Source organism: Pristiophorus japonicus, chromosome 13 (assembly GCF_044704955.1).
Source record: "Pristiophorus japonicus isolate sPriJap1 chromosome 13, sPriJap1.hap1, whole genome shotgun sequence".
In the NCBI taxonomy this organism is placed as follows: domain Eukaryota; kingdom Metazoa; phylum Chordata; class Chondrichthyes; family Pristiophoridae; genus Pristiophorus; species Pristiophorus japonicus.
In genome coordinates this window covers 53,391,142-53,414,074 of record NC_091989.1, presented here as the reverse complement: position 1 = coordinate 53,414,074, position 22,933 = coordinate 53,391,142, and the positions used below count along the sequence as shown (strand labels likewise).

At 44.5% G+C, this 22,933-nt stretch overlaps 1 protein-coding gene across 1 annotated transcript in view; it reads left to right on the top strand.

Moving 5' to 3' along the window:
* LOC139278098 (mucin-2-like) overlaps positions 1 to 22,933 on the top strand; it is a 115,841-nt gene that overhangs the window by 82,586 nt on the left and 10,322 nt on the right. Inside the window, exons 28-32 of the mRNA XM_070896757.1 lie at positions 6,633 to 6,771; positions 10,553 to 10,581; positions 12,423 to 12,503; positions 15,749 to 15,796; positions 20,914 to 22,125. Coding sequence (XP_070752858.1) covers positions 6,633 to 6,771; positions 10,553 to 10,581; positions 12,423 to 12,503; positions 15,749 to 15,796; positions 20,914 to 22,125 — 1,509 coding nt within the window. The remainder of the gene's footprint in view (positions 1 to 6,632; positions 6,772 to 10,552; positions 10,582 to 12,422; positions 12,504 to 15,748; positions 15,797 to 20,913; positions 22,126 to 22,933) is intronic.

The following is a 22,933-nucleotide window of genomic DNA, read 5'->3' as shown; positions in this document are numbered from 1 at the left end:
CCTACCCATGAGGTCCTCATGTGAGTCCTGTGGAGCAGAACGCGTGTGCGAACTCGCTCTCCAGGAGGTGGCTCCTGAGTTTGCCTTACCCCTTGACCCTGCTGCAACCCGCAAGGTCCCGGTGCATCACCCAATGCAGAACCCTCTCCTAAGCTGAACTGCAATGTCCATGTACTGCCAGTATCTGAGCTGGTGCGTGCGAGTGTGAGAAGCAGTGACACGATGCTTGCATTGTCCTCCTCCTCCTCCTCCTTTCTCTCCTCCTCCTCCCCCATTTCTTCTCCCTGCAGACTGGGTTCGGAGCGGGGGGGGGGACTCAGGAAAAGTCTGGGCCATGCCCAGGGCATTGTCTGAAAGCACAAATGGCACAAGAGTGGCATTAAAGTGAGGGAAGCGGGGCAGGCATGCAGGAAAAAAGGTGGTCTGAATGTGGAATGGCCAATTGATAAGGCCTTCTGCTTGAAGTGGAAGGTGGGGTGAGAGGAAGGGTTTCACTGACCAATGTTGGCCCCAGCAGGTTCGGCGGTCCCCACTGCCATGGGTGTGGCCACCTGCGGGCCCAAAAGGTGAAGTACTCGCTCCTCCAGGTCTGTGAGCTTGCGCAGTTCAGGTTCTCCTCCGTCATGTTTACTGCTGCTGCAGCAAGTTATGTGCCATCTTGGCCTGAAAGGAAGCTTGGTGAGTCACAGTGCACGTATGTATGTGGAAGAAGTGCATGGGCAGCTTAAGCAACTGTGATTCTAAGCAAAGCATCAAATGAGGCAATAACTGTGAGTAGGCACATCCTGAGTTAAATGCTGGTTTGCTGAGTCGGCACAGAGGCTGCTTTGTAAGAGTTGTGGGAACAGACAAGAGGCTCACAGGTTCATAGGTAAGGGTTGGGGGAACATGCACTCACTTTCACCACATGGGTGAGGTCACTGAACTTTTTGTGACACTGTGTGGGTGTGCGGTTAAGGATGGAGGTGCCCGACACCTCGGCAGCCACCTTTGCCCAAATAGCTCTCAGAAGCTGTGGAGCGGACCTCCCAGCTGGAGGGAAAAGGATGCGCCTCCTGTCTTCCACTGCCCCCACCAGTGTCTCCAATTCAACGTCAGAGAACCGCATTGCCCTTGTACTGCCTCTCCCAGTTACCATGACGGCTGTCAGCAAGCAGCTACTGATCTGTGAGGAACAAGACAATCAGCAGAACAAAGCTGCCAAGCATCCCCTTTAAGAAGCCCAATGACCAGGTGACTCATTATGAGTGAATCAAACTCACCTGAAATTGGCTGCTCATTTCTACCACCATCGTTGCAGCGCCCCTCCAGCGCCACACAGAGACCATTTAGTGCTCCAACAGCGCAGCTCTCAGATTTCATGAACAAAGTGCTGAAATTACTCATCCCTCATCCCTCCCATCTCGGCCGGCGCTAACTTTTCAGCGAATTCAAATTGTGCGCATTAAACCCAGCGCGGGGCAATTTCGGCTCCAAAGTCTATCATATTTTACTTCTGACAATATTTTAAACACATTACTCTTTGTAATTTGTTCCAAAAACAGTAATAATTTCTGATAAAGTAACCATTAAACGTCACTTATTTTTAACTATTTTGTTTATACATTGATAAAAATAAAAGCTATTCTCTAACCATTTGCAAGAAAAGAAAAAGACGTGCATTTATGTAGTGCCTTTCATGACATCCCAATTCACTTTACAGCCAATTAAGTATTTTTCTTTTAGTGTAGCCACTGTTGCAACGTAAGAAACACAGCAGCCAATTTGCACACAGCAAGCTTCCACCAACAGTAATGTGGTAATGACCAGATCATTTTTTTTTGAGTGATGTTGGCTGAGGGATAAATATTGACCAGGACATCAGGGATATTGCTCTTCTTCGAAATATCATCCGAAAGACGGCTCCTCCCTCAGTACCGCACTGGAGTGTTGGCCTAGATTTTTGAAGTCTCTGGACTGGGTCCTGAACCCACAACCTTCTGTCTCAGAAGTGAGAGTGCTACCCACTGAGCTACAGACTAAAAGGATTACACAACTGTCAATGAATAGCAATGTAGATACTTGGGTGAAACACAGAAAATAGGTGCAGGAGTAGGCCACTCGGCCCTTCGAGCCTGCACCACCATTCAATAAGATCATAGCTGATCATTCCTTCAGTACTCCTTTCCTGTTTTCTCTCCATACCCCTTGATCCCCTTAACCGTAAGGGCCATATCTAACTCCCTCTTGAATATATCCAATGAACTGGCATCAACAACTCTCTGCGGCAGGGAATTCCACAGGTCAACAACTCTCTGAGTGAAGAAGTTTCTCCTCATCTCAGTCCTAAATGGCCTATCCCTTATCCTAAGACTATGTTCCCTGGTTCTGGACTTCCACAACATCGAGAATATTCTTCCCGCATCTAACCTATCCAGTCCCGTCAGAATCTTATATGTTTCTATGAGATCCCCTCTCATCCTTCTAAACGCCAGTGAATAAAGGCCCAGTTGATCCAGTCTCACCTCATATGACAGCCCAGCCATCCCTGGAATCAGTCCGATGAACCTTCGCTGCACTCACTCAATAGCAAGATCGTCCTTCCTCAGACTAGGAGACCAAAACTGAACACAATATTCCAGGCCTCACTAAGGCCCTGTACAACTGCAGTAAGACCTCCCTGCTCCTGTATTCAAATCCCCTAGCTACGAAGGCCAACATACCATTTGCCTTCTTTACCGCCTGCTGTACCTGTGTACCCACTTTCAGTGACTGATGAACCATGACACCCAGGTCTCGTTGCACCTCCCCTTTATTTAGTCTGCCGCCATTCAGATAATATTCTGCCTTTGTGTTTTTGCCCCCAAAATGGATAACCTCACATTTATCCACATTATACTGCATCTGCCATGTATTTGCCCACTCACCTAATCTGTCCAAGTCACCCTGCAGCCTCTTAGCGTCCTCCTCACAGCTCACACCGCCACCCAGTTTAGTGTCATCTGCAAACTTGGAGATATTACACTCAATTCCTTCATCCAAATCGTTAATGTATATTGTAAAGAGCTGGAGTCCCAGCACTGAGCCCTGCGGCACCCCACTAGTAACTGCCTGCCATTCTGAAAAGGACCCATTTATCCCGACTCTCTGCTTCCTGTCTGCCAACCAGTTCTCTATCCACACCAGTACATTACCCCCAATAACATGCGCTTTGATTTTGTACACCAATCTCTTGTGTGGGACCTTGTCAAAAGCCTTTTGAAAGTCCAAATACACCACATCCACTGGTTCTCCCTTGACCACTCTGCTAGTTACATCCTCAAAAAATTCCAGAAGATTCGTCAAACATGATTTCCCTTTCATAAAAGCATGCTGACTCGGTCCGATCCTGTCACTGCTTTCCAAATGGACTGCTATTTCATCCTTAATGATTGATTCCAACATTTTCCCCACTACTGATGTCAGGCTAACCGGTCTATAATTACCCGCTTTCTCTCTCCCTCCTTTTTTAAAAAGTGCCGTTACATTAGCTACCCTCCAGTCCATAGGAACTGATCCAGAGTCGATAGATTGTTGGAAAATGATCACCAATGCATCCACTATTTCTATGGCCACTTCCTTAAGTACTCTGGGATGCAGACTATCAGGACCCGGAGATTTATTGGCCTTTAATCCCATCAATTTCCCTAACACAATTTCCCGCCTAATAAGGATATCTTTCAGTTCCTCATTCTCACTAGACCCACTGTCCACTAGTACATTCGGAAGGTTATTTGTATCTTCCTTTATGAAGACAGAACCGAAGTATTGGTTCAGTTGGTCTGCCATTTCTTTGTTCCCCATTATAAATTCACCTGAATCCGACTGCAAGGGACCTACATTTGTCTTTACTAATCTTTTTCTCTTCACATATTTATAGAAGCTTTTGCAGTCAGTTTTTATGTTCCCTGCAAGCTTCCTCTCGTACTCTATTTTCCCCTTCTTAATTAAACCCTCAGTCCTCCTCTGTTGAATTCTAAATTTCTCTCAGTCCTCAGGTTTGTTGCTTTTTCTAGCCAATTTATATGCCTCTTCCTTGGTTTTAACACTATCCTTAATTTCCGTTGTTAGCCATGGTTGAGCCACCTTCCCAGTTTTATTTTTACTCCAGACAGGGATGTATAATTGCTGAAGTTCATCCATGTGATCTTTAAATTTTTGCCATTGCTTATCCACCGTCAATCCTTTAAGTATCCTCTGCCAGTCTATTCTAGCCAATTCACACCTCATACCGTCGAAGTTACCTTTCCTTAAGTTCAGGATCCTAATTTCCGAATTAACTTTGTCACTCTCCATCTTAATAAGGAATTCTACCATATTATGGCCACTTTTTCCCAAAGGGCCTCGCACAGCACGATTGCTAATTAGTCCCTTCTCATTACACATCACCCAGTCTAGGATGGCCAGCTCCCTGGTAGGTTCCTTGACATATTGGTCCAGAAAACCATCCCTAATACACTCCAGGAAATCCTCCTCCACTGCATTGTACCAGTTAGGTTAGCCCAATCTATATGTAGATTAAAGTCGCCCATGATTACCGCTGTACCTTTATTGCACACATCCCTTATTTCTTGCTTGATGCTGTCCCCAACCTCACTACTACTATTTGGTGGTCTATACACAACTCCCACTAGCGTTTTCTGCCCTTTGGAATTCCGCAGCTCCACCCATACCGATTCCACATCATCCAGGCTAATGTCCTTCCTTACAATTGCATTCATTTCCTCTTTAACCAGCAACGCCACCCCGCCTCCTTTTCCTTTCTGTCTATCCTTCCTAATTGCTGAATACCCCTGGATGTTGAGTTGCCAGCCTTGGTCACCCTGGAGCCATGTCTCCGTGATGCCAATCACATTGTATCCGTTAACTGCTATCTGCGCAGTTAATTCATCCACCTTATTCCGAATACTCCTCGCATTGAGGTACAGAGCCTTCAGGCTTGTCTGTTTAACACACTTTGCCCCTTTTGAATCTTGCTGTAATGTGGCCCTTTTTGCTTTTTGCCTTGGGTTTCTCTGCCCTCCACTTTTACTATTCTCCTTTCTATCTTTTGCTTCTGCCGCCCTTCTATTTCCCTCTGTCCCCCTGCATAGGTTCCCATCCCCCTGCCATATTAGTTGAACTCCTCCCCAACAGCACTAGCAAACACTCCCCCTAGGACATTGGTTCCGGTCCGAGAGTGATGGTGGCACTTATATTTCGTTAGCAACGTGATCAACAAAGTTGAAGGAGGCGGACGGAAGGTTAGATTCAATGAATTCCAGTAATACTGCAAATTTTCAATACATTTATATGCACTGATTAAATTATTCCATTATGCACTGATGAAATTATTCCATTAAACTAAAGACAATCTGATTGAAATCTTGAAAAATATCTTTAATGTACGGTGTATTTCAATAGCTCGCAGATTCTTTGGAAATACTTTCTCCCTCATCGAGCAGAAGAAACTGCTGGGTGATCACATTTTCAGGCTAAGTGATTTTCTTTCAGCACCTTTTTGCTGTGTTCGTATTTCTTTTTAAAGTAAAGACTCAGCTCCATCCTTAAAAGATAAGTTAGAAAATGTACGTAATTTGTTGCCATTTAATGCAATCCCTTGAAATCGAGGAAGACTTGCTTCCACTCTTAAAAGTGAGTTCTTAGGTGACTGAACAGTCCAATACGGGAATTATAGTCTCTGTCAGAGGTGGGACAGACAGTCGTTGAGGGAAAGGGTGGGCGGGACTGGTTTGCCGCATGCTCCTTCCGCTGCCTGCGCCTGGTTTCTGCATGCTCTTGGCAATGAGACTCGAGGTGCTCAGGCACTTAACTAATGTAGTGACATCAGCAGCTCTGTTCATTTCAGTGGGAGCTGGCATGTTTAATGGACTAAGAGCGTTAATTCGGAATTACCTGACCATGGAAACAGTCCTGCCAGTTGGGTACTGCTGCAGAACTGGTTGGTATTGAACATCCTGTGGTCAAGTCTCTTGGGATTGGCTTCATGGGCCAGTTTAAAGTGCCAGTTCTCATTGAAGTGAATGAAACTGCTCTGGAATAGATGGGGCACTCCCCACTCCTCCCGCCCACATCACTCACATTAGTTACATCATCAGAGTGGCTGAGCAGGAAGGAGTTCTGAAAGAGTGGGTATCCACGAAGCAGAAAATTTGATGCTTCACAAGTGACGATGAGTGAATTTCATATTGAATCGTGTTGAGGTGACACTGATGGGGGCTTAATGCTTCGAACAGATAGACTTCCCTAAGTTGCTTGTAATCTGAGGGGCTCCTGTTAGCAAAGCAATTTGTTGTCACTCAGCTGCCTGAAGTGTCTTAACATTTTCAGTTTGGGATATCGCCCTCAGATGACTACAGGTTCCGTTTTCAGTAGTTCGTTGCCCAGTAGTAGCTAATAATTAATTTATTTTGGGTTTCAAAGAATTAATTATTAATCGAAAAAATGGAGATGGGCAAAATAAGTATGAAATTCCTCTCATGTCTAATATCTAATAAACTATGATAACATTTACTGTGATATAATTATGATAAAATATGATATAATCCATTGATAATATGATACCGATATTATCAGTACCTCGTACTAATTTTATAACTTTTTCTAATAATTAGGCTGCTATCCAAAGTGCCCAGAGAGTGCTCCTTATCTGGATGAAAATACAATGAAATGTGTCAACATAGAGGAGTGTACTTGTTATTACAATGGTCAAATATATATTGCAAATGAAAACGTACCTGCCTGTGGAAACTGGTAAAGTATCCGTAACATGTATTTTTATTTTTAGTTATTACGACTAATGTGTAATCAAAATAATTATATTTTTGGCAGAATCCAAAACTAAAGGCCATATATATATATATAAGATAGTCACTAATAAACCAATAAGGAATTCAGGAGAAACTTCTTTACTCTAAGTGTGGTTAGAATGCGGAACTCGCTACACAGGGAGCAGTTGAGGCGAATAGCATAGATACATTTTAGGGGAAGCTAGATAAATTCATGAGGGTGAAAGGAATAAAGGAATGTGTTGATGGGGTTAGATTAAGGAAATAGAGTGGGAAGAGGCTCATGTGGAGCATAAACACTGCCATAGATCTGGGGCCAAGGAGCTCATTTCTGTGCTGTAAATTCATTGTAATATGTAATATTAAAGCTGAATATGATCGTTTGCTATTAGACCCATTCACATTACGATATCAGTTGCTATAGTTTCTGAAGCGCCATTTTCTCTTGCTATCAAAACTGAAATCCAACTGAAAATTTCTTTAAAACTTGCATTAATTTGCTAAACAGTAAGTAACTTGGTGAATGCATATTGCTACCCTGATACTTAAATTAGATTGAAAGTACAGATGACTTATACTGAAATTGTAACCATTAGATTAGTATAGTAGTATTATTCAGTCCCTCGTCTTGAGGATGATCTGCGTCTACACCAAAAAAAAGATGAGTTCACAGGTTCAATAAGGGACCTGACATTCCAGGTCCCGAGCTACATCTTGAAGGGTGGTAGATGCCTGTGCCTAAATTCTTTGAATGTGGGGTGACCATTGCACACCAGCCACCACACGGGCTTGACAGAGCAAGGCCTTGGTCCAGTGGCAAGTGTTAACCAAGACAACTGGAGACCAAGCTCTGCTGCACCATCCCTCGGCCCCGACCCCGCTGTTGTTATATGCTGCACCACTCCTGGGCCACGACCCCACCGCTTCTGGTCCACAACCTCGCCGCTCCTCGACCCCGTCGCTCCTGGGCCACGACCCCACCGCTCCTGGGCCACGACCTTGCCGCTCGTTGACCCCGCCGCTCCTGGTCCACAACCTCGCCGCTCATCGACCCCGCTGCTCCTGGTCCACAACCTCGCCGCTCCTGGTCCACAACCCCGCCGCTCCTGGTCCACAACCTCGCCGCTCCTGGTCCACAACCCCGCCGCTCCTGGTCCACAACCTCGCCGCTCCTGGGCCACGTCTTTGCCGCTCCTCGACTTCGACCCCGCCGCACCTCACCTCTGACGCCGCCGCTCCTGGGCCACGACCCCGCCGCTCCTCGACTTCGACCCCGCAGCACCTCACCTCTGACGCCGCCGCTCCTGGGCCACGACCCCGCCTCTCCTCGACTCCGCCGCTTCTGGGTCCCATATTTTTAAACACATGAACAGAATAACAAATCCTCTTATTTATTCAAAAAAGGCCAATTTCAGTTTCATGTACTGTTAAAAAGTAGTTTATCACCAGAATATTGTTAGTATAAATGCTATTTAAAGCATAGGGGAGAGGATGAAAATGCCCTTCGGTGATAGCAAATCAATAGCTCGTTTTACAACCTGCCCGATTTTTTTTTTTCTGTTGAAGTCAATGCAAAAGAAAATCGGACAGGATTTAAAATGGGCCAACCACTCGCTATCCAAACACAATATTTAGCCCCAGGATTTGTCATTGAATAGCAACTTCATCCTAAACAATTCAAGATGAGCTAAACATGATTTATTAATATAAAGTGGTTTTGATTGTGCCTTTAATGAGTAAACTAGTTTAAAATAAGGTGATTTAGTAATCTGTGAATATTGGAGATGTTTTTCACTTTTGATTGGTGAGAACAGTACCGGGTGTTAAAAGAGGAGGAAAACCCTGAGAACTTTGAACTTCTAGTTTCTCTCCCTCCTACCCTCCTCGTCCCCCTCGGCCTTTCTGCAGTGATGCTAAAGTTGCAGAATATATCCTCAGATGCTTTGATGTTACTCTGGCTACAATACAAGTAAAACTGGTGCAAAGCTAAATTCAAAATGCTCACATGCTGTCTGTCAAAATAGTGTAAGGGCTGGATTTTTGGCTCCCTATCACCTTTGGTAGTGCCTCGGAGGGGCGGTAAAGGGTGTTTTTAGGCATAACGATGGGCATGCAGCTTTTACCGCTCGGTCGGCAAATTCGACTCAGGGTTTGCGGCGCCGCAAAAACTTACCGCCCCGCCCTCTAGTTTCAGTGAGATCATGGTGTCAAGCATGCAACGTTATGCTAGCGCCCCGGACTAGGCCCTAATGCCCCATTATACGTCCATCCCAGGAAATGCCTGAAAGACCAGGCGTTTCCACGGTCCAGTAGGCGGTATTTGTGGTGTATGTAATTGAGGGAGGAGACTTCTATATCGCAGGTCTCATTGACTGTAACGTTTGCATACAGCACGCTGCATGAAGCACTGACTTGAAAGCGGTACTTTTATCTGCCATTACAGTGTCCTTACTTCTTCACTGAAAGAATTTAATGGGGGCATTACTAGTTCACCAGCGTATCATCCTCCATGCTATTGCTAGGCGGCGTCAGGATACAACAGGGGCTCTTGGCCATGTTGGGCCACGAATGAGGAGAGGCCGAAGACGTAGAGGGAGGCGGGCTTACCCCCCATGGGTTTACAGGCACCAATGCTCATACCTCAAGCTCTCTGAGGAGCAGTGTGTGACAAGACTGCACTTCTGAAAGGAAGTGCTGACAGAGATATGCCATCTCCTACAACCTTCAATACTCCCATCAACAAGTTTCCAAATGCATTGTGGTGTGCTGCATGTTGCACAGCTTTGCCATCATGAGGGGCCAGGCATTGCCAGTGGGGATTGTAGGCCCACCTCAGGAGGAGGAGGAGGCCGATGAAGAGGAGCCTGGTGAGGCCCCCATTGGATAGCAACACCATCCACGGGGAGGCAGCGTGGAGATGCTGCCGGACCAAGAATCACACGTCGCCAGCTCATAATGGACCGGTTCTCCTAAATGGAGGAAACTGAGGGATGGAGATAATACTGGACACTATGTGCCCCCTTAAAGGCACATCTCCAGTGAACATTGGACACCAACGGAAAAGGATCAAACATACATTTTACTGTAACAAAGTAACAAAAACTTCCCCCACCAAAAGAAAACCATACAATAGACAATGTTATGATACAGGGCACTGAACAACAATGACATGCATTAAATTAAAGAAACTATTTACAAGCACAATCAACAAAAATCAGGGCATCTGCACAACCTTGTCCTGCACATTATCCTGACTTATTTAACGCCACGATTTTCAGCTGGGGCGCAAAAATGTCCTCGTGTAAAGCCTGATTTTGCACCCCCGATCATGGAACCTAATTTTTTTCTGAATTTTGCAGAGGAGGACGCAAACCTTTTCCAGGCAGTATCAGGCCTGCCCTGCCTCCATTGCAGCTCCGAAATCTCAAAAGTCAAAAATCCAGCCCCAATTATTGTAAATGTTCATTTTAATCCTTTCAGTGTCTGCTGAAAGCAATATATTAATGTGAAAATGTAAATGACTTATGGATACTGGGGATTAGACACGCAAAAAACTCTGTTTTTCCCTCACCAGAGAGTGAAGTAGAGTCAGCAGTATAATTCTGATCTACTTCTACAAATGTACCGATCTCTAACTGGTACCTGTAGTGTAAAGATGATTGAAAAGCATATGGAAACTATATACAGTGTAAGGATTTTTAAAATTGATTTCCTAAAAATAAATCTGAACATTTAATATTTTACAGTATGTGCATTGATGGAATGGTCAGCTGTGGTAAGTAAACTTTATTTTTCAGTAATGCATACAGCACAGTAAATCATCTACAAAGTACTGTTTCCCAACTTAACCCTCTGTATAGTGTGTGAACTCCGTGCAGAACTTGTGATAAGTCAAGCAGTTTATAAATCTACTTTCTAATATAAAATTGTTTTCACTGCATATTAATCAAAGAATAATATTTTTTTTAAAACAAGGACAACTCTCCCCTCAATTCTAAATCCATAGTAATTGTGATATTGAGCTTTTGAATATATTCTGCTCCTAACCCTTAACAACAGTTCCTCCTCCTTGTGTAATATTGCAATTTCTGTTCAAAGCGCTGGCTGGTTTCGTGTTATATGCTCAAGAATATACACTGATTGTTCACAAGGGATATTTGCCACTAATTATTCCATTGGCCAAGCAAATATCATGTTCAAGACATCCAAATAACACTCCAGAACAATACAGGAATCCGTGTCTTCTTAAATTTGGCATTCACAGATGCCAATGTATTTTTGAAACCTCCTATTTGCACAAGTTAACTGAACTTTTTATACTTAACATGCCACCAAATAAAAGATGCTTAAAATTAAACGATAGGTGCCAATGTAATGATATGAAATGGCTTTTCTTCAGCTTTAGAAAGTACAATCACAACTACAAGATTCCACCCACAAATGAATCGCATGCGTTTAAGTGCAGTTTGACAAAGTATAGGGTTGATTCCCTAAATGGGTGCTCCAGTGAGGAGTGGTGTCACTAGCAGCACTGGTTGGGAAACTGCAACCAGCAGGCCCTGATCTTATATACATTTAAATTAATGGAAAAAGATTCGGGACTACGAGCTTCTGATTTCTCAACCGGTACCTCATGCAAGTGCCCAATTGTGCAATCAGCCCTTGTGTTCAATCTTGCTGCCAATAGCTTTTCTCTTCCTGAACAATTATGTTCCAATTTGTACATTTGTTTAGAACAAAACCCCCATGATTCAAGAATTTTTGACTATTGTCATTTCCTGAATATGCCAAATGATTTATGCAAACCATGTAAAATTAGGACAAGTGAAGATATTTAGTATCATTCAAACTTTCATGTTTACTCAAAAACTTTTTACTAAAATGATTCAGAGACTATAAATTGACTGTTACACATGGAAGTAAAAGGAGATGTTGCAATTGAGAAACATGGGGCAATTTTAACCTAACCCGCCCAGCAAGAAACTAATCGATTCGGATGAAGTGCCCATTTCACATTCTGACAATTTTTACTTTCCATTCAAAATAAAATCTGACGGTGTGTAAAATGGGCCGTTGATTGTTCCTTGACAGGCAGGTTAGGCATGTGACAGAATAAAACATGGGAGTGCAATAGGGATGATTGCACTGTGGTTACTTGTGCAGGATTTCCACTTTGCCTTTGGAATATCTCATTATAGAATAATGGTCTTAAATCAAGAAAACAGAAAAGGGATAAATCTCAAATTTTATTGTGGATCCAACTTAATGGGAACATTTTTTCAGTGACAACAACACAGCTTTATGACGAATGTATCAGTGAGTATTTGAGTTGGACACATGCTCAAGATTAGCCTGGGGGACTGCCCCTGTCCTTATCATAAAATAGCAATGACGCAGTGGCTTCAAATACTTACTGTGCTTTTTTGAAACATCAGTGACAGCAGCTGAAGAGGCCACATGCCTCACTTTCTCTATCTCAACATTCCATTAATGTGTGCTTTAAAAATGAGAATCATTCCTAATACTGAAGCCGTGTTACCAAATGTGGCTAATACTCAAAATTAAAAAGATATTGTTGTGATGTAATGAACTGAAATAACTTTTCTCCATCTCCAGAGACAACCACCACTCCAACTGCTACTCCAACCACCACTCCAACCACCACTCCAACCACCACTCCAACCACCACTTCAACAGGTGAATAACTCTATTGGATATTATGTGTGGATTTGTGTTCCAAGTTATAATTCTGTTTCACATTTTGGTTGCTATATATGCCAAGAATTTTAAGAAAATTATTGCCATATTGTGAAGGAAAGTGAAAAGGGAACTTTAGGAATGCATAAGGAGGATGTAGAAGAGCTACTATTGGAAGCAAATATTCAAAAAGGAAACTATCGACATGAATGGGACTAAAAATATCAAGGTCACCAGGATCAGATGGCATGAATCCAGAATACTGAATGATGTTGGTCAGGTGATAGAGGAGGCAATAGCCATAATTTTCCAAAATGTTTTGAAACAGGACTAGAGGACGGCAGGTATTACATCCCATTCCAGAAAGGGGAAAGGGAAGCCCCAGGAAATTGAAAGCCAGTTGTCTTACCTTGATTACGAGTAAACTTCTAGAGTGCATAATACAGGATAAAAATAATGAACACTTAGTTATGATGAGGTAATTAGTTAACAATTATTTAACATGGATTTTTGAAGGGCATTTCACATTTGATGACTTTTCTGAGGAAGTCAGTGCATTGAATGCTGTGTGTAGATAAAAAAAATTCAGAAAGTATTTAATAGGTCTCCAAATGTTACCAAATTTGAGGCATCTGAAACTAAAAGGAATATAGTCACATGAATAGTGAGATTCCTTGGGAGCAAAGAGCAACAGATAGTCACAAGGGCAATGACAATGAAGTTTATTGATATTACCAAATTAGAAGTTTGTCAAACTACGGGGAAGAATGGAGGAGTGGACAGACAGATGGCAGATACAGTTCATTGCAGAGTACACTTGAGAAAATAGAACATGATAAGATTCTTAACAGAGTAGAATAAAAGAGCGATCTAGGTACAACTAGAGAGCACACCATCCTAGACTGGGTCTTTTGTAACGAGAGAGGATTAATTAGCAATCTGGTCATGCAGGGCTCCTTGGGAAAGAGTGACCATAATATGGTAGAATTCTTCATTAAGATGGAGAGTAACACAGTTAATTCAGAGACTAGGGTCCTGAACTTAAAGAAAGGAATCTTCGACGGTATGAGAAGTGAATTGGCAAGGATAGACTGGAGAATAATACTTAAAGGGTTGACAGTGGACAGGCAATGGCAGACATTTAAAGATCACATGGATGAACTTCAAAAATTGTGCATCCCTGTGTGGAGTAAGAATAAAAAAGGGAAGGTGGCTCAACCGTGGCTAACAAGGGAAATTAGGGATAGTGTTAAATCCAAGGAAGAGGCATGTAAATTGGCCAGAAAAAGCAGTAAACCTGAGGACTGGGAGAAATTTAGAATTCAGCAGGGGTGGACTAAGGGTTTAATTAGGAAGGGGAAAATAGAGTATGAGAGTAAGTTTGCAGGGAACATAAAAACTGACTGCAAAAGCTTCTATAGAAATGTGAAGAGAAAAAGATTAGTGAAGACTAATGTAGGTCCCTTGCAGTCAGAATCAGGTGACTTTATAATGGGGAACAAGGAAATGGCAGACCAATTGAACAAATACTTTGGTTCTGTCTTCACTAAGGAAGACACGAATAACCTCTCGAAAATGCTAGGGAACCGAGGGTCTAGTGAGAGGGGGAACTGAAGGAAATCCTTATTAGTCAGGAAATGGTGTTAGGGAAATTGAAGGGACTGAAGGCCGATAAATCCTCAGGGCCTGATCGTCTGTATCCCAGAGTACTTAAGGAAGTGGCCCTAGAAATAGTAGATGCATTGGTAGTCATTTTCCAACATTCCATGGACTCTGGTTCAGTTCCTATGGATTGGAGGGTAGCTAATGTAAACCCACTTTTTAAAAAAGGAGGGGATCTCATAGAAACTTATAAAATTCTGACTGGACTGGACAGGTTAGATGCAGGAAGAATGTTCCCGATGTTGGGCAAGTCCAGAACCAGGGGTCACAGTTTAAAGATAAGGGGTAAGCCAAAAAGGACCGAGATGAGGAGAAACTTTTTCACCCAGAGTGTTGTGAACCTGTGGAATTCTCTACCACAGAAAGTTGTTGAGTCCAGTTCGTTGGACATATTCAAAAGGGAGTTAGATGTGGCCCTTACGGTTAAAGGGATCAGGGGGTATGGAGAGAAAGCAGGGGTGGGGTACTGAGGTTGTGTGATCAGCCATGATCATATTGAACGGCGGTGCAGGCTCGAAGGGCCCTGCACCTATTTTCTATGTTTCTAACTCCTGAGGAGACTTCGGGGTCAAAATTCAGCTTCCCAAAAATGCCTCTTACTGCTGGAAAGCGGCGGTCACGCCGGCAATTTGGAGTCAAATGTACGCCGCTAGCGAAATTCTCTTTGGTGCTTTTCCCGGTGGTCCCCACTTCTGCCCCGCTGCTGCTGCCCCTTACGAAATGCATCATCAAAGCGCGCAGTTTAAAGATAAGGGGTAAGCCAAAAAGGACCGAGATGAGGAGAAACTTTTTCACCCAGAGTGTTGTGAACCTGTGCACACTGCCCATCTCCCGCACTTCAACCTAATTTCAGGGGAAAAAATCTTCGGGTCATCGAGCAGTGCCTCAACAGTTTTATTCTGTTGGTGCACTATGTTCGCTGTGTGTACATCATGGCTATGCGGCGGCCATTCAAGAGGAGGGCGCACTGCCGCGGCCGCCATTTTATTTTTTTTGTTGGCCGATTCATAGGTCAGCTGGACAGTTGTGCCCCCCGGGTTCGGCCAGGCCGCCAACAGGCAGCCTGGCACCCCCTCTTAGGTGCCAGGCTGCTGGCCCAGCCGAAACCCTCCCTGGTGGCCCAGTGGTCCAAAATAATCGCAGAGTTCGCAGCGGCTCTCTCCTTTAAGTGAAGGGGAGAGACGTGGTGTCGCACAAGCGTCATGATGTCATCAGCGCTATGCTGATGACTGACAGTGGCGGATACTCCGTCCCGCCTCCACTTCCGCCCCTCTCGTGTGTTCAAGCTGCATTATTGCCCCCATTATGACCAATTTCCGGTCTGCTCAAAAAAAGTGACAAAGAGCTGAATTTTGGACAAGAGGCCACCTCATCCACCAGGGCAGCGAAAATACATCAAAAGCGGTAGGTGCGACCCGTTTCAGGTAGCAGTGAACTTCTGCCCCGACTGTCCACTTCAAGGGACAGTGTAATCACCGGCGTTAATTTTGACATTTTTTCTCCAAATATGACTGATGTTGTAAATCAAAAGGACATTTGACAATGTGATGTTTGAAGTAACTCTTATCTATCTTCATCTTTAGAAAGTACAACCTCTACAATATCTACGACAACAACTGCCACCACAACAGGTCAATAACATATGTTTGTGTGATGTAATAATTTGGAGCTATGATTTGAAATAAATGTCAGTGTTATTGGTAGTTGTTTAAGTTAACGTGTATATAGTGAATTTCCCGATGGGGTGGACTCATCACACAGACATGCAATGGGCTCGGGAGGTTGGGAGGAGAGGGGGAGTAAAATATGTCTATTGTGTCCAAATCATTTCCCAGGTGGTGTGAAAAAACCCATTTGCAGCCTTTACAACTGACCAAAGCCTAATTACACCTTAAAATACATGAGGGGTGATTTTCCTGCACTTAGCATTCATATAGTGCCTGATAAATGTATGCTATACACATGAAAATTGAGCACAGGTCCTTTTCCACCTGAACTTTCTGCTTGGCTTTTCAGGACGAATGCATTCTCCACCCATTTGTATCTGAAGGTTGCAAACAGGGTCCTGCAATTGCCGTTGGTCTCTGATTTGCATATTTAAGCAGCCTCATGCCTGAAACAGGCAGTTGTGCTGCTCGCCCATTTACTTGTCCCACTTCAAGATTGTATCCTCTGAGCATCAATGGGGCAGCCGATGTGCCCCCTCCCCTCCCCTCCCCCGATCTTCAACACTGGCCACAAATCTTTCAGGCAAGAGACAGACAGCTGGTAGTTGAAAATCACCCCACTTTAGTAATAATTAATGCGTGCTTCCAGGTGTGACAAAGATGTTCTTTTATTTTTGTTTCGTGTTGGTTTGGTAGTTGCCCCATTAAACACAGTCACAGTGTATGTGGACTTTATCAGCCAGCTAAAGCCAGGGTGATATGTTGGGCATGTTCCAATATGATTTTTCATATACAAATTTAAGAACTATATCATTCAAACTTAAATAATGCTGTGTGATTGATTGCATTTATATTTGACTGACGGTTCCTTTTTGAAGAAGTCAGATATACAAATTCAAGGTAGTCGTGATAACTCTTTTCCCAAATATAAATTGAGTTTGGAAATCTCTGAGAGGAAGCACTTTGAATGTTAGAAAAACAACCAGTCAGTTTAATATTCCTGAAAGAAAGAAGAAATACTATGGCTGTAATTTTACCGGCACTGAAAGGGCGGGATAAGAGATGGGTTAGCTGTCAAAATAGAAATGATTAACAGCGGGTCAGGAGCCCGCTGTCATTCTGCCTCCACGTTAGTCTCCTAGGAGTCAGGACTGTTAGCGGTTAACAGACTCGACACCAAGTGGCGGGGGTGACAATTTAGATTATTAAGAGATTGTTAAAAGCCAATTAAACACCATTTTGCGCTGTACTTACCATTTTTCCAGCTTTTTGACGAGGTTCACGGTACTCGGGGATCACGTCAGGTAAGTAAGTCAGGTGTTCCATCAATATCCATTCTATTGAATAGTTGACTGCTGCAAATATGGTATAAAAACTACCATGTCAAAGCTGTTCACTTTCCAATCTCAGAAGCTAGAACCTACAGAATTTGGAAGACACATTTGAGCTGTATGCAGGTTGGAAGTGTTTGGAGTAAACTCTCTATCCACTGTCACCTCCTTCGAACAACCTCTCTCACCATTGACAGATCGCTTCTGTCATCTCAACCTCACCTGCCATCTATTCCATCAGCATTGGTGCCCTTGAATAAATCTCACCTTGATCCTCAGAATCCCACCACGATCAGCCCCAACACCAGCACCACCAGTCACACCAGCAGCACCACCAGCAGCACCAACAACAACAACCTTCTCCGCAATCACCTGATGCTGCACAGGATGCAGGTGCATCAGCATCTAACCACATTGCTGCCCGGGAGACCAGGGATAGCCTCACCATGACCAGGATTACACCTTGGCTGCCACACTGATGTCCCAGGTTGGCAGCACCCCACATCAACATCATAAAGCATCTCTGCAATCCCAAGCCATTTGTTTCACACAAATCACCATTGAGGGAGGGGTAGAGGGTACCATAATATCTCACCATTCACTGCAATTCACTGAGCCACTTCCAAAGGTGCACACAAATCTGTCCAAGAAGGCAAAGTGTTGAAAGTAAAGATTTCAATGTTTGACAACACATTAACAAAAACTTTACATAAACTTTGGCATTGACACCCAAGTGCTTACTCTTGTGTGTTGTTAATTGGTACCAGTGGACCAGGATGAAGATGAGGGTGAGTGTGAGGGGTGAGCAGTGAGATGGCGATGTGATGATGTCGATAGAGAGGGAGTTGGGTGGAGGTGCAAGTTGGTGTGAGTAATGATGTGCAGGAGTCGGGTAGGGAAGGCAGAGTGATGGGGATGTGATGAGGTTGAATGTGGCTTTGCAGTATCGTTTCATCATCTACTGAGATCATTGCAAGGTTTGTGCCACTGCAGCCAGGTCCTCCTGATGACATCCCTCCTTGTGCCCTCCTGTGCAATGTGCAAGCAGATTGCGTTGGTCTCCTGGGGAGGCCTCTTCCACCCATTGGAAGGGAAAACATCCTCCCTGCGTGTTGTGATTCCCTCCAGAAGCATATGGAGGTAGTCATGGGAGAGCCCGGGCACAGCAGTGTACCTTTGTGCAGTGCTTGTCAGTGTTTGCAGCAGCTCAATGCTGTAGAACACTGACAGCACGACTGTCAAAATCAATGTGGACATGGTCCATTTAAGGAATCCGGCTGATAACGCATCATCAAATGACATCATCAGATCCGCTTTCTTTTAATTGGCCGGGAGCCTCACTGGGCGGGCTTAACAAACCCAATCAAGATAAAATCAATTGTAAAGAGAGGGATGGAACCAGCAGTGGGCCGGGACCTTGCGACAGACTACGGCCACCTTGCTTCCGACCCGGTAGGCGAAACCACGGCTACTATGTGCATTTAACGCTTAGTTTAGCTTAGTTCTTGGGGTGCATTCTTTTTTATTGTCTACTCAAGAAGCTAGGTGGAAGATTATCCGCTATAAATAATGGATAGGTACAGCAGTGTAAAGGTTATGATTTGGGCTGGCAACTGAGAAGTTGAAAATCCAAAGCTGCGATTTTGTCTACTATGGCGAGTCCGGGACGTTTCCGGACAGTTAAAAGGAAGCGGGTCTGATGACGTCATTTGATGACGCTTCATCAACCAGTTTCCTTAAATGGAACATGTCCAAATTGATGTTGACAGTTGTGCTGTCAGTGTTTTACAGCATTGAGCTGCTGCAAACACTTACGAGCACTGCACAAAGGTGCATGGCTGCACCCAGGCTTTCCCATGACTCCCTGCATATGCTTATGGAGGGAATCACAGCACGCAGGGAGGTTCTCTTCCCTTCCAATGGACAGAGAGACCTCCCCAGGAGATCAATGCAGCCTGGTTGCACATTGCACCGGAGAGCACAAGCAGGGATGTCGTCAAGATGGCTGTAGCAGCGCAAAACTTTCAATGATCTCAGTAGATGATGAAACATTACTGCTAAGCCACACTCAACCTCATTCTGCTCTGCAATTCATCACATCCCCACCACTCTGACTTCCCTACTCGACTCCTGCACATCCTTACTCACACAATTTACCTTACACCTCCACCCATCCCCTTCTCTCTGTCTACATTATCACTTCCCCATCTCAGTTGCTACCCCAAACACTCATTCTCATCCTAGTCCAATCATACCAACTAACAACACACAAGGATAGGCAATGGGGTGTTTTAACCAATATTCATGTAACGTTTCTGTTAATGAGTTGGGCATGCAGCGATGGTTTATGGTGCTGGTGTGGGACGGTGCCAACCTGACCCATCATGTGGCAGACAATGTATACAGCGTCAAGTGTAGTAAACCTGGCCATGGTACGGCCAGCCCTTGCCTTCTAGGCAGCAATGTGGTCAGTGACAGCAATGTGGTCAGTGCTCATGCCCTCTGTCTTGTGCAGCATCAGGTAATTGCGGAGTACGTTGATGTTGTTGTTGTGCTGCTGTTGTGCCTGGTGATGCTGGTGTTGGGGCTGATCGTGGTGGGATTCTGAGGACCAAGGTGAGAATTTTTAAAGGGCACTGATGCTGATGGAATAGATAGCAGGTGAGGTTGAGATAACAGAAGCGATCTATCAATGGTGAGAGACGGTGTGCCAAAGAGGTGACAGTGGAGAGAGAGTTTACTCAAAATTCCAACCTACATAAAGCGCAAATTTATCTTCCAAATCCTGAAGGCTCCAGCTTCTGAGATTGGAAAGTGAACAACTGTGAAATGATAGCTTTTATACCACATCTGTAGCTGTCAACTAGTCAGAAGAATGGATACTGATGCTACACCCGAACTACTTACCTGACGTGATCCTCGAGCTCTGTGAACCTCATCAAAAAGCTGGAAAAATGGGAAATACAGTGCAGAATGGTGTTTAATTGCCTTTTAACAACCTCTTAATAATCTAAATTGTCTCTCCCGCTGCTTGGTGTCGGGTCTGTTCAGCGGTGACAGACCCGACCCCTGGGGGACTAACGTGGAAGCAGCTCCTGACCCGCTGTCAATCATTTCATTTTTGACAGCTCACCTGCCTTAGATCCTGCCCTATCGGCGACAGTACAATTCTGGCCCAAAACTAGCACCAGAAAAAAGGATCATAAAAGCTGCTGGATTATTGTAAAAGACTGTTCACCAATGTCCTTCAGGGAAGGTAACCTGCTATCCCTACCCCATCTGGCCTACTCTCGTCCACACATGTGGTTGACTCTTAATGACCTCTGATATGATCTGGCCAACCACTTAAGTGTATAGTTAATTTCTACAAAGCACAATTAGAAGAAGGCCCACTACCTCTTTCTTGGGTAATACTGAGATCCACATCCCTGGAGCTAATATATAATAATTATATAACTGTTTCTTATGTGCTTGGGTAAAATTAATTTGCTTGACATCTGTTACTTAAAACGCAGTCTAATATGATGCACTATGGTTTTCAAAGACAGCAGCTAAAAACAATTACCAGATATGTTCACTCCTGGGTGGATTACAAAAAGCTTACTGAGATCTTAAGGCAAGTAAAGATACTCTTGATAGGAGTGGTATTGGTATTGTTATTTTTGTAATTTAGTTGCTACATATGATTAATACTCAAAATCAAAATGTTTGCTGTTGATTGAATAATCTAAAATCATTTTTCTTCTATAGAAAGTACAAGTGTGACAAGTCCAACAACTACAACCTCTACAACCACGACATCACTAACCACGACATCTCCAACCACGACATCTACGACATCACCAACCACGACATCACCAACCACGACATCACCAACCACGACATCTACAACTCCAACCACAACATCACCAACCACGACATCACCAACCACGACATCACCAACCACGACATCACCAACCACGACATCTATAACCACGACATCTACAACTCCAATCACGACATCACCAACCACGACATCACCAACCACGACATCACCAACCACGACATCTCCAACCACGACATCACCAACCACGACATCTATAACCACGACATCTACAACTCCAATCACGACATCACCAACCACGACATCACCAACCACGACATCACCAACCACGACATCACCAACCACGACATCTATAACCACGACATCTACAACTCCAATCACGACATCACCAACCACGACATCACCAACCACGACATCACCAACCACGACATCTCCAACCACGACATCTCCAACCACGACATCTATAACCACGACATCTACATCACCAACCACGACATCAACAACCACGACATCACCAACCACGACATCACCAACCACGACATCACCAACCACGACATCTCCAACCACGACATCTCCAACCACGACATCTACAACTCCAACCACGACATCACCAACCACGACATCACCAACCACGACATCACCAACCACGACATCACCAACCACAACATCACCAACCACGACATCACCAACCACGACATCTATAACCACGACATCTACAACTCCAACCACGACATCACCAACCACGACATCACCAACCACGACATCACCAACCACGACATCTATAACCACGACATCTACAACTCGAACCACGACATCACCAACCACGACATCACCAACCACGACATCACCAACCACGACATCACCAACCACGACATCTACAACCACGACATCACCAACCACGACATCACCAACCACGACATCACCAACCACGACATCACCAACCACGACATCTACAACCACGACATCTATAACCACGACATCTACAACTCCAACCACGACATCACCAACCACGACATCTCCAACCACGACATCACCAACCACGACATCACCAACCACGACATTTCCAACCACCACATCTACAATATCGCCAACCACGACATCTACAACCGTGACATCTACAACTATGATAACCACGACATGTAAGTGCGGGGCAAGGGGGTGGACGGGGGGAAAGATTGCGGAGGGCGGAGGTCATGGGGCGATAGTGGCACAGATTATTTTTTGTGGCACCTGGAACACCAATCCCGCTCCTACTGGCCCTGCAAAAATTATGCAAATAGTTACCTTAACTGGGTTTCTTCTGCTTCATCTCTCATAGAAATGATCGAACCATGACTAGCGATCGCTCCAACCATTTCCGACCTAAATTGGCAATCAGGAACCTATTTCCCTATTGAAACGGACCTCCTACCTGAAACTGCCAAGCTCTTTGGGCACTCCGTGACAGGCCCCTTTGAAAATGGTGCCAGCCACTTGGTTGGCCTTAACAAGGCAGTAAGGTTACCGGCCCAATTGTGAAGTTATGATCACCCCATTAAGGCCAGAAGATATATGTTAAAATTAACCCCATTATGGAAACAATATTCAAGAAATAATGCAAAAGAGATTACAAAAGACTCTAAGGGATTAAAATTGCCCCTTTTTTTAAGGCCTGTTACCACCGCAAATCGGCGGCCATGCTGCTGAATGGAGTGGCTGCTGACTTTTGGTGGAATGGCCGCTGCTAGCCCAATTGCCCTCCCGAGTTTTCCCAGCGGTGCCCCAATCCCCCCTTATCACTCCACTGCTGTCGATCCACAGTATGCGTGTCATCACCGTGTCCACCGCCGATCTAACCCTCCGAAGGCGACATTCCCCTCTGAAAATTTTCAGCCTGCCTGGCGGTGCCAAGACAAGCTTTCACCCGGTGGTCCAGTGAGTTGTGGCTTTCTACAGTGGCGGTGCAGC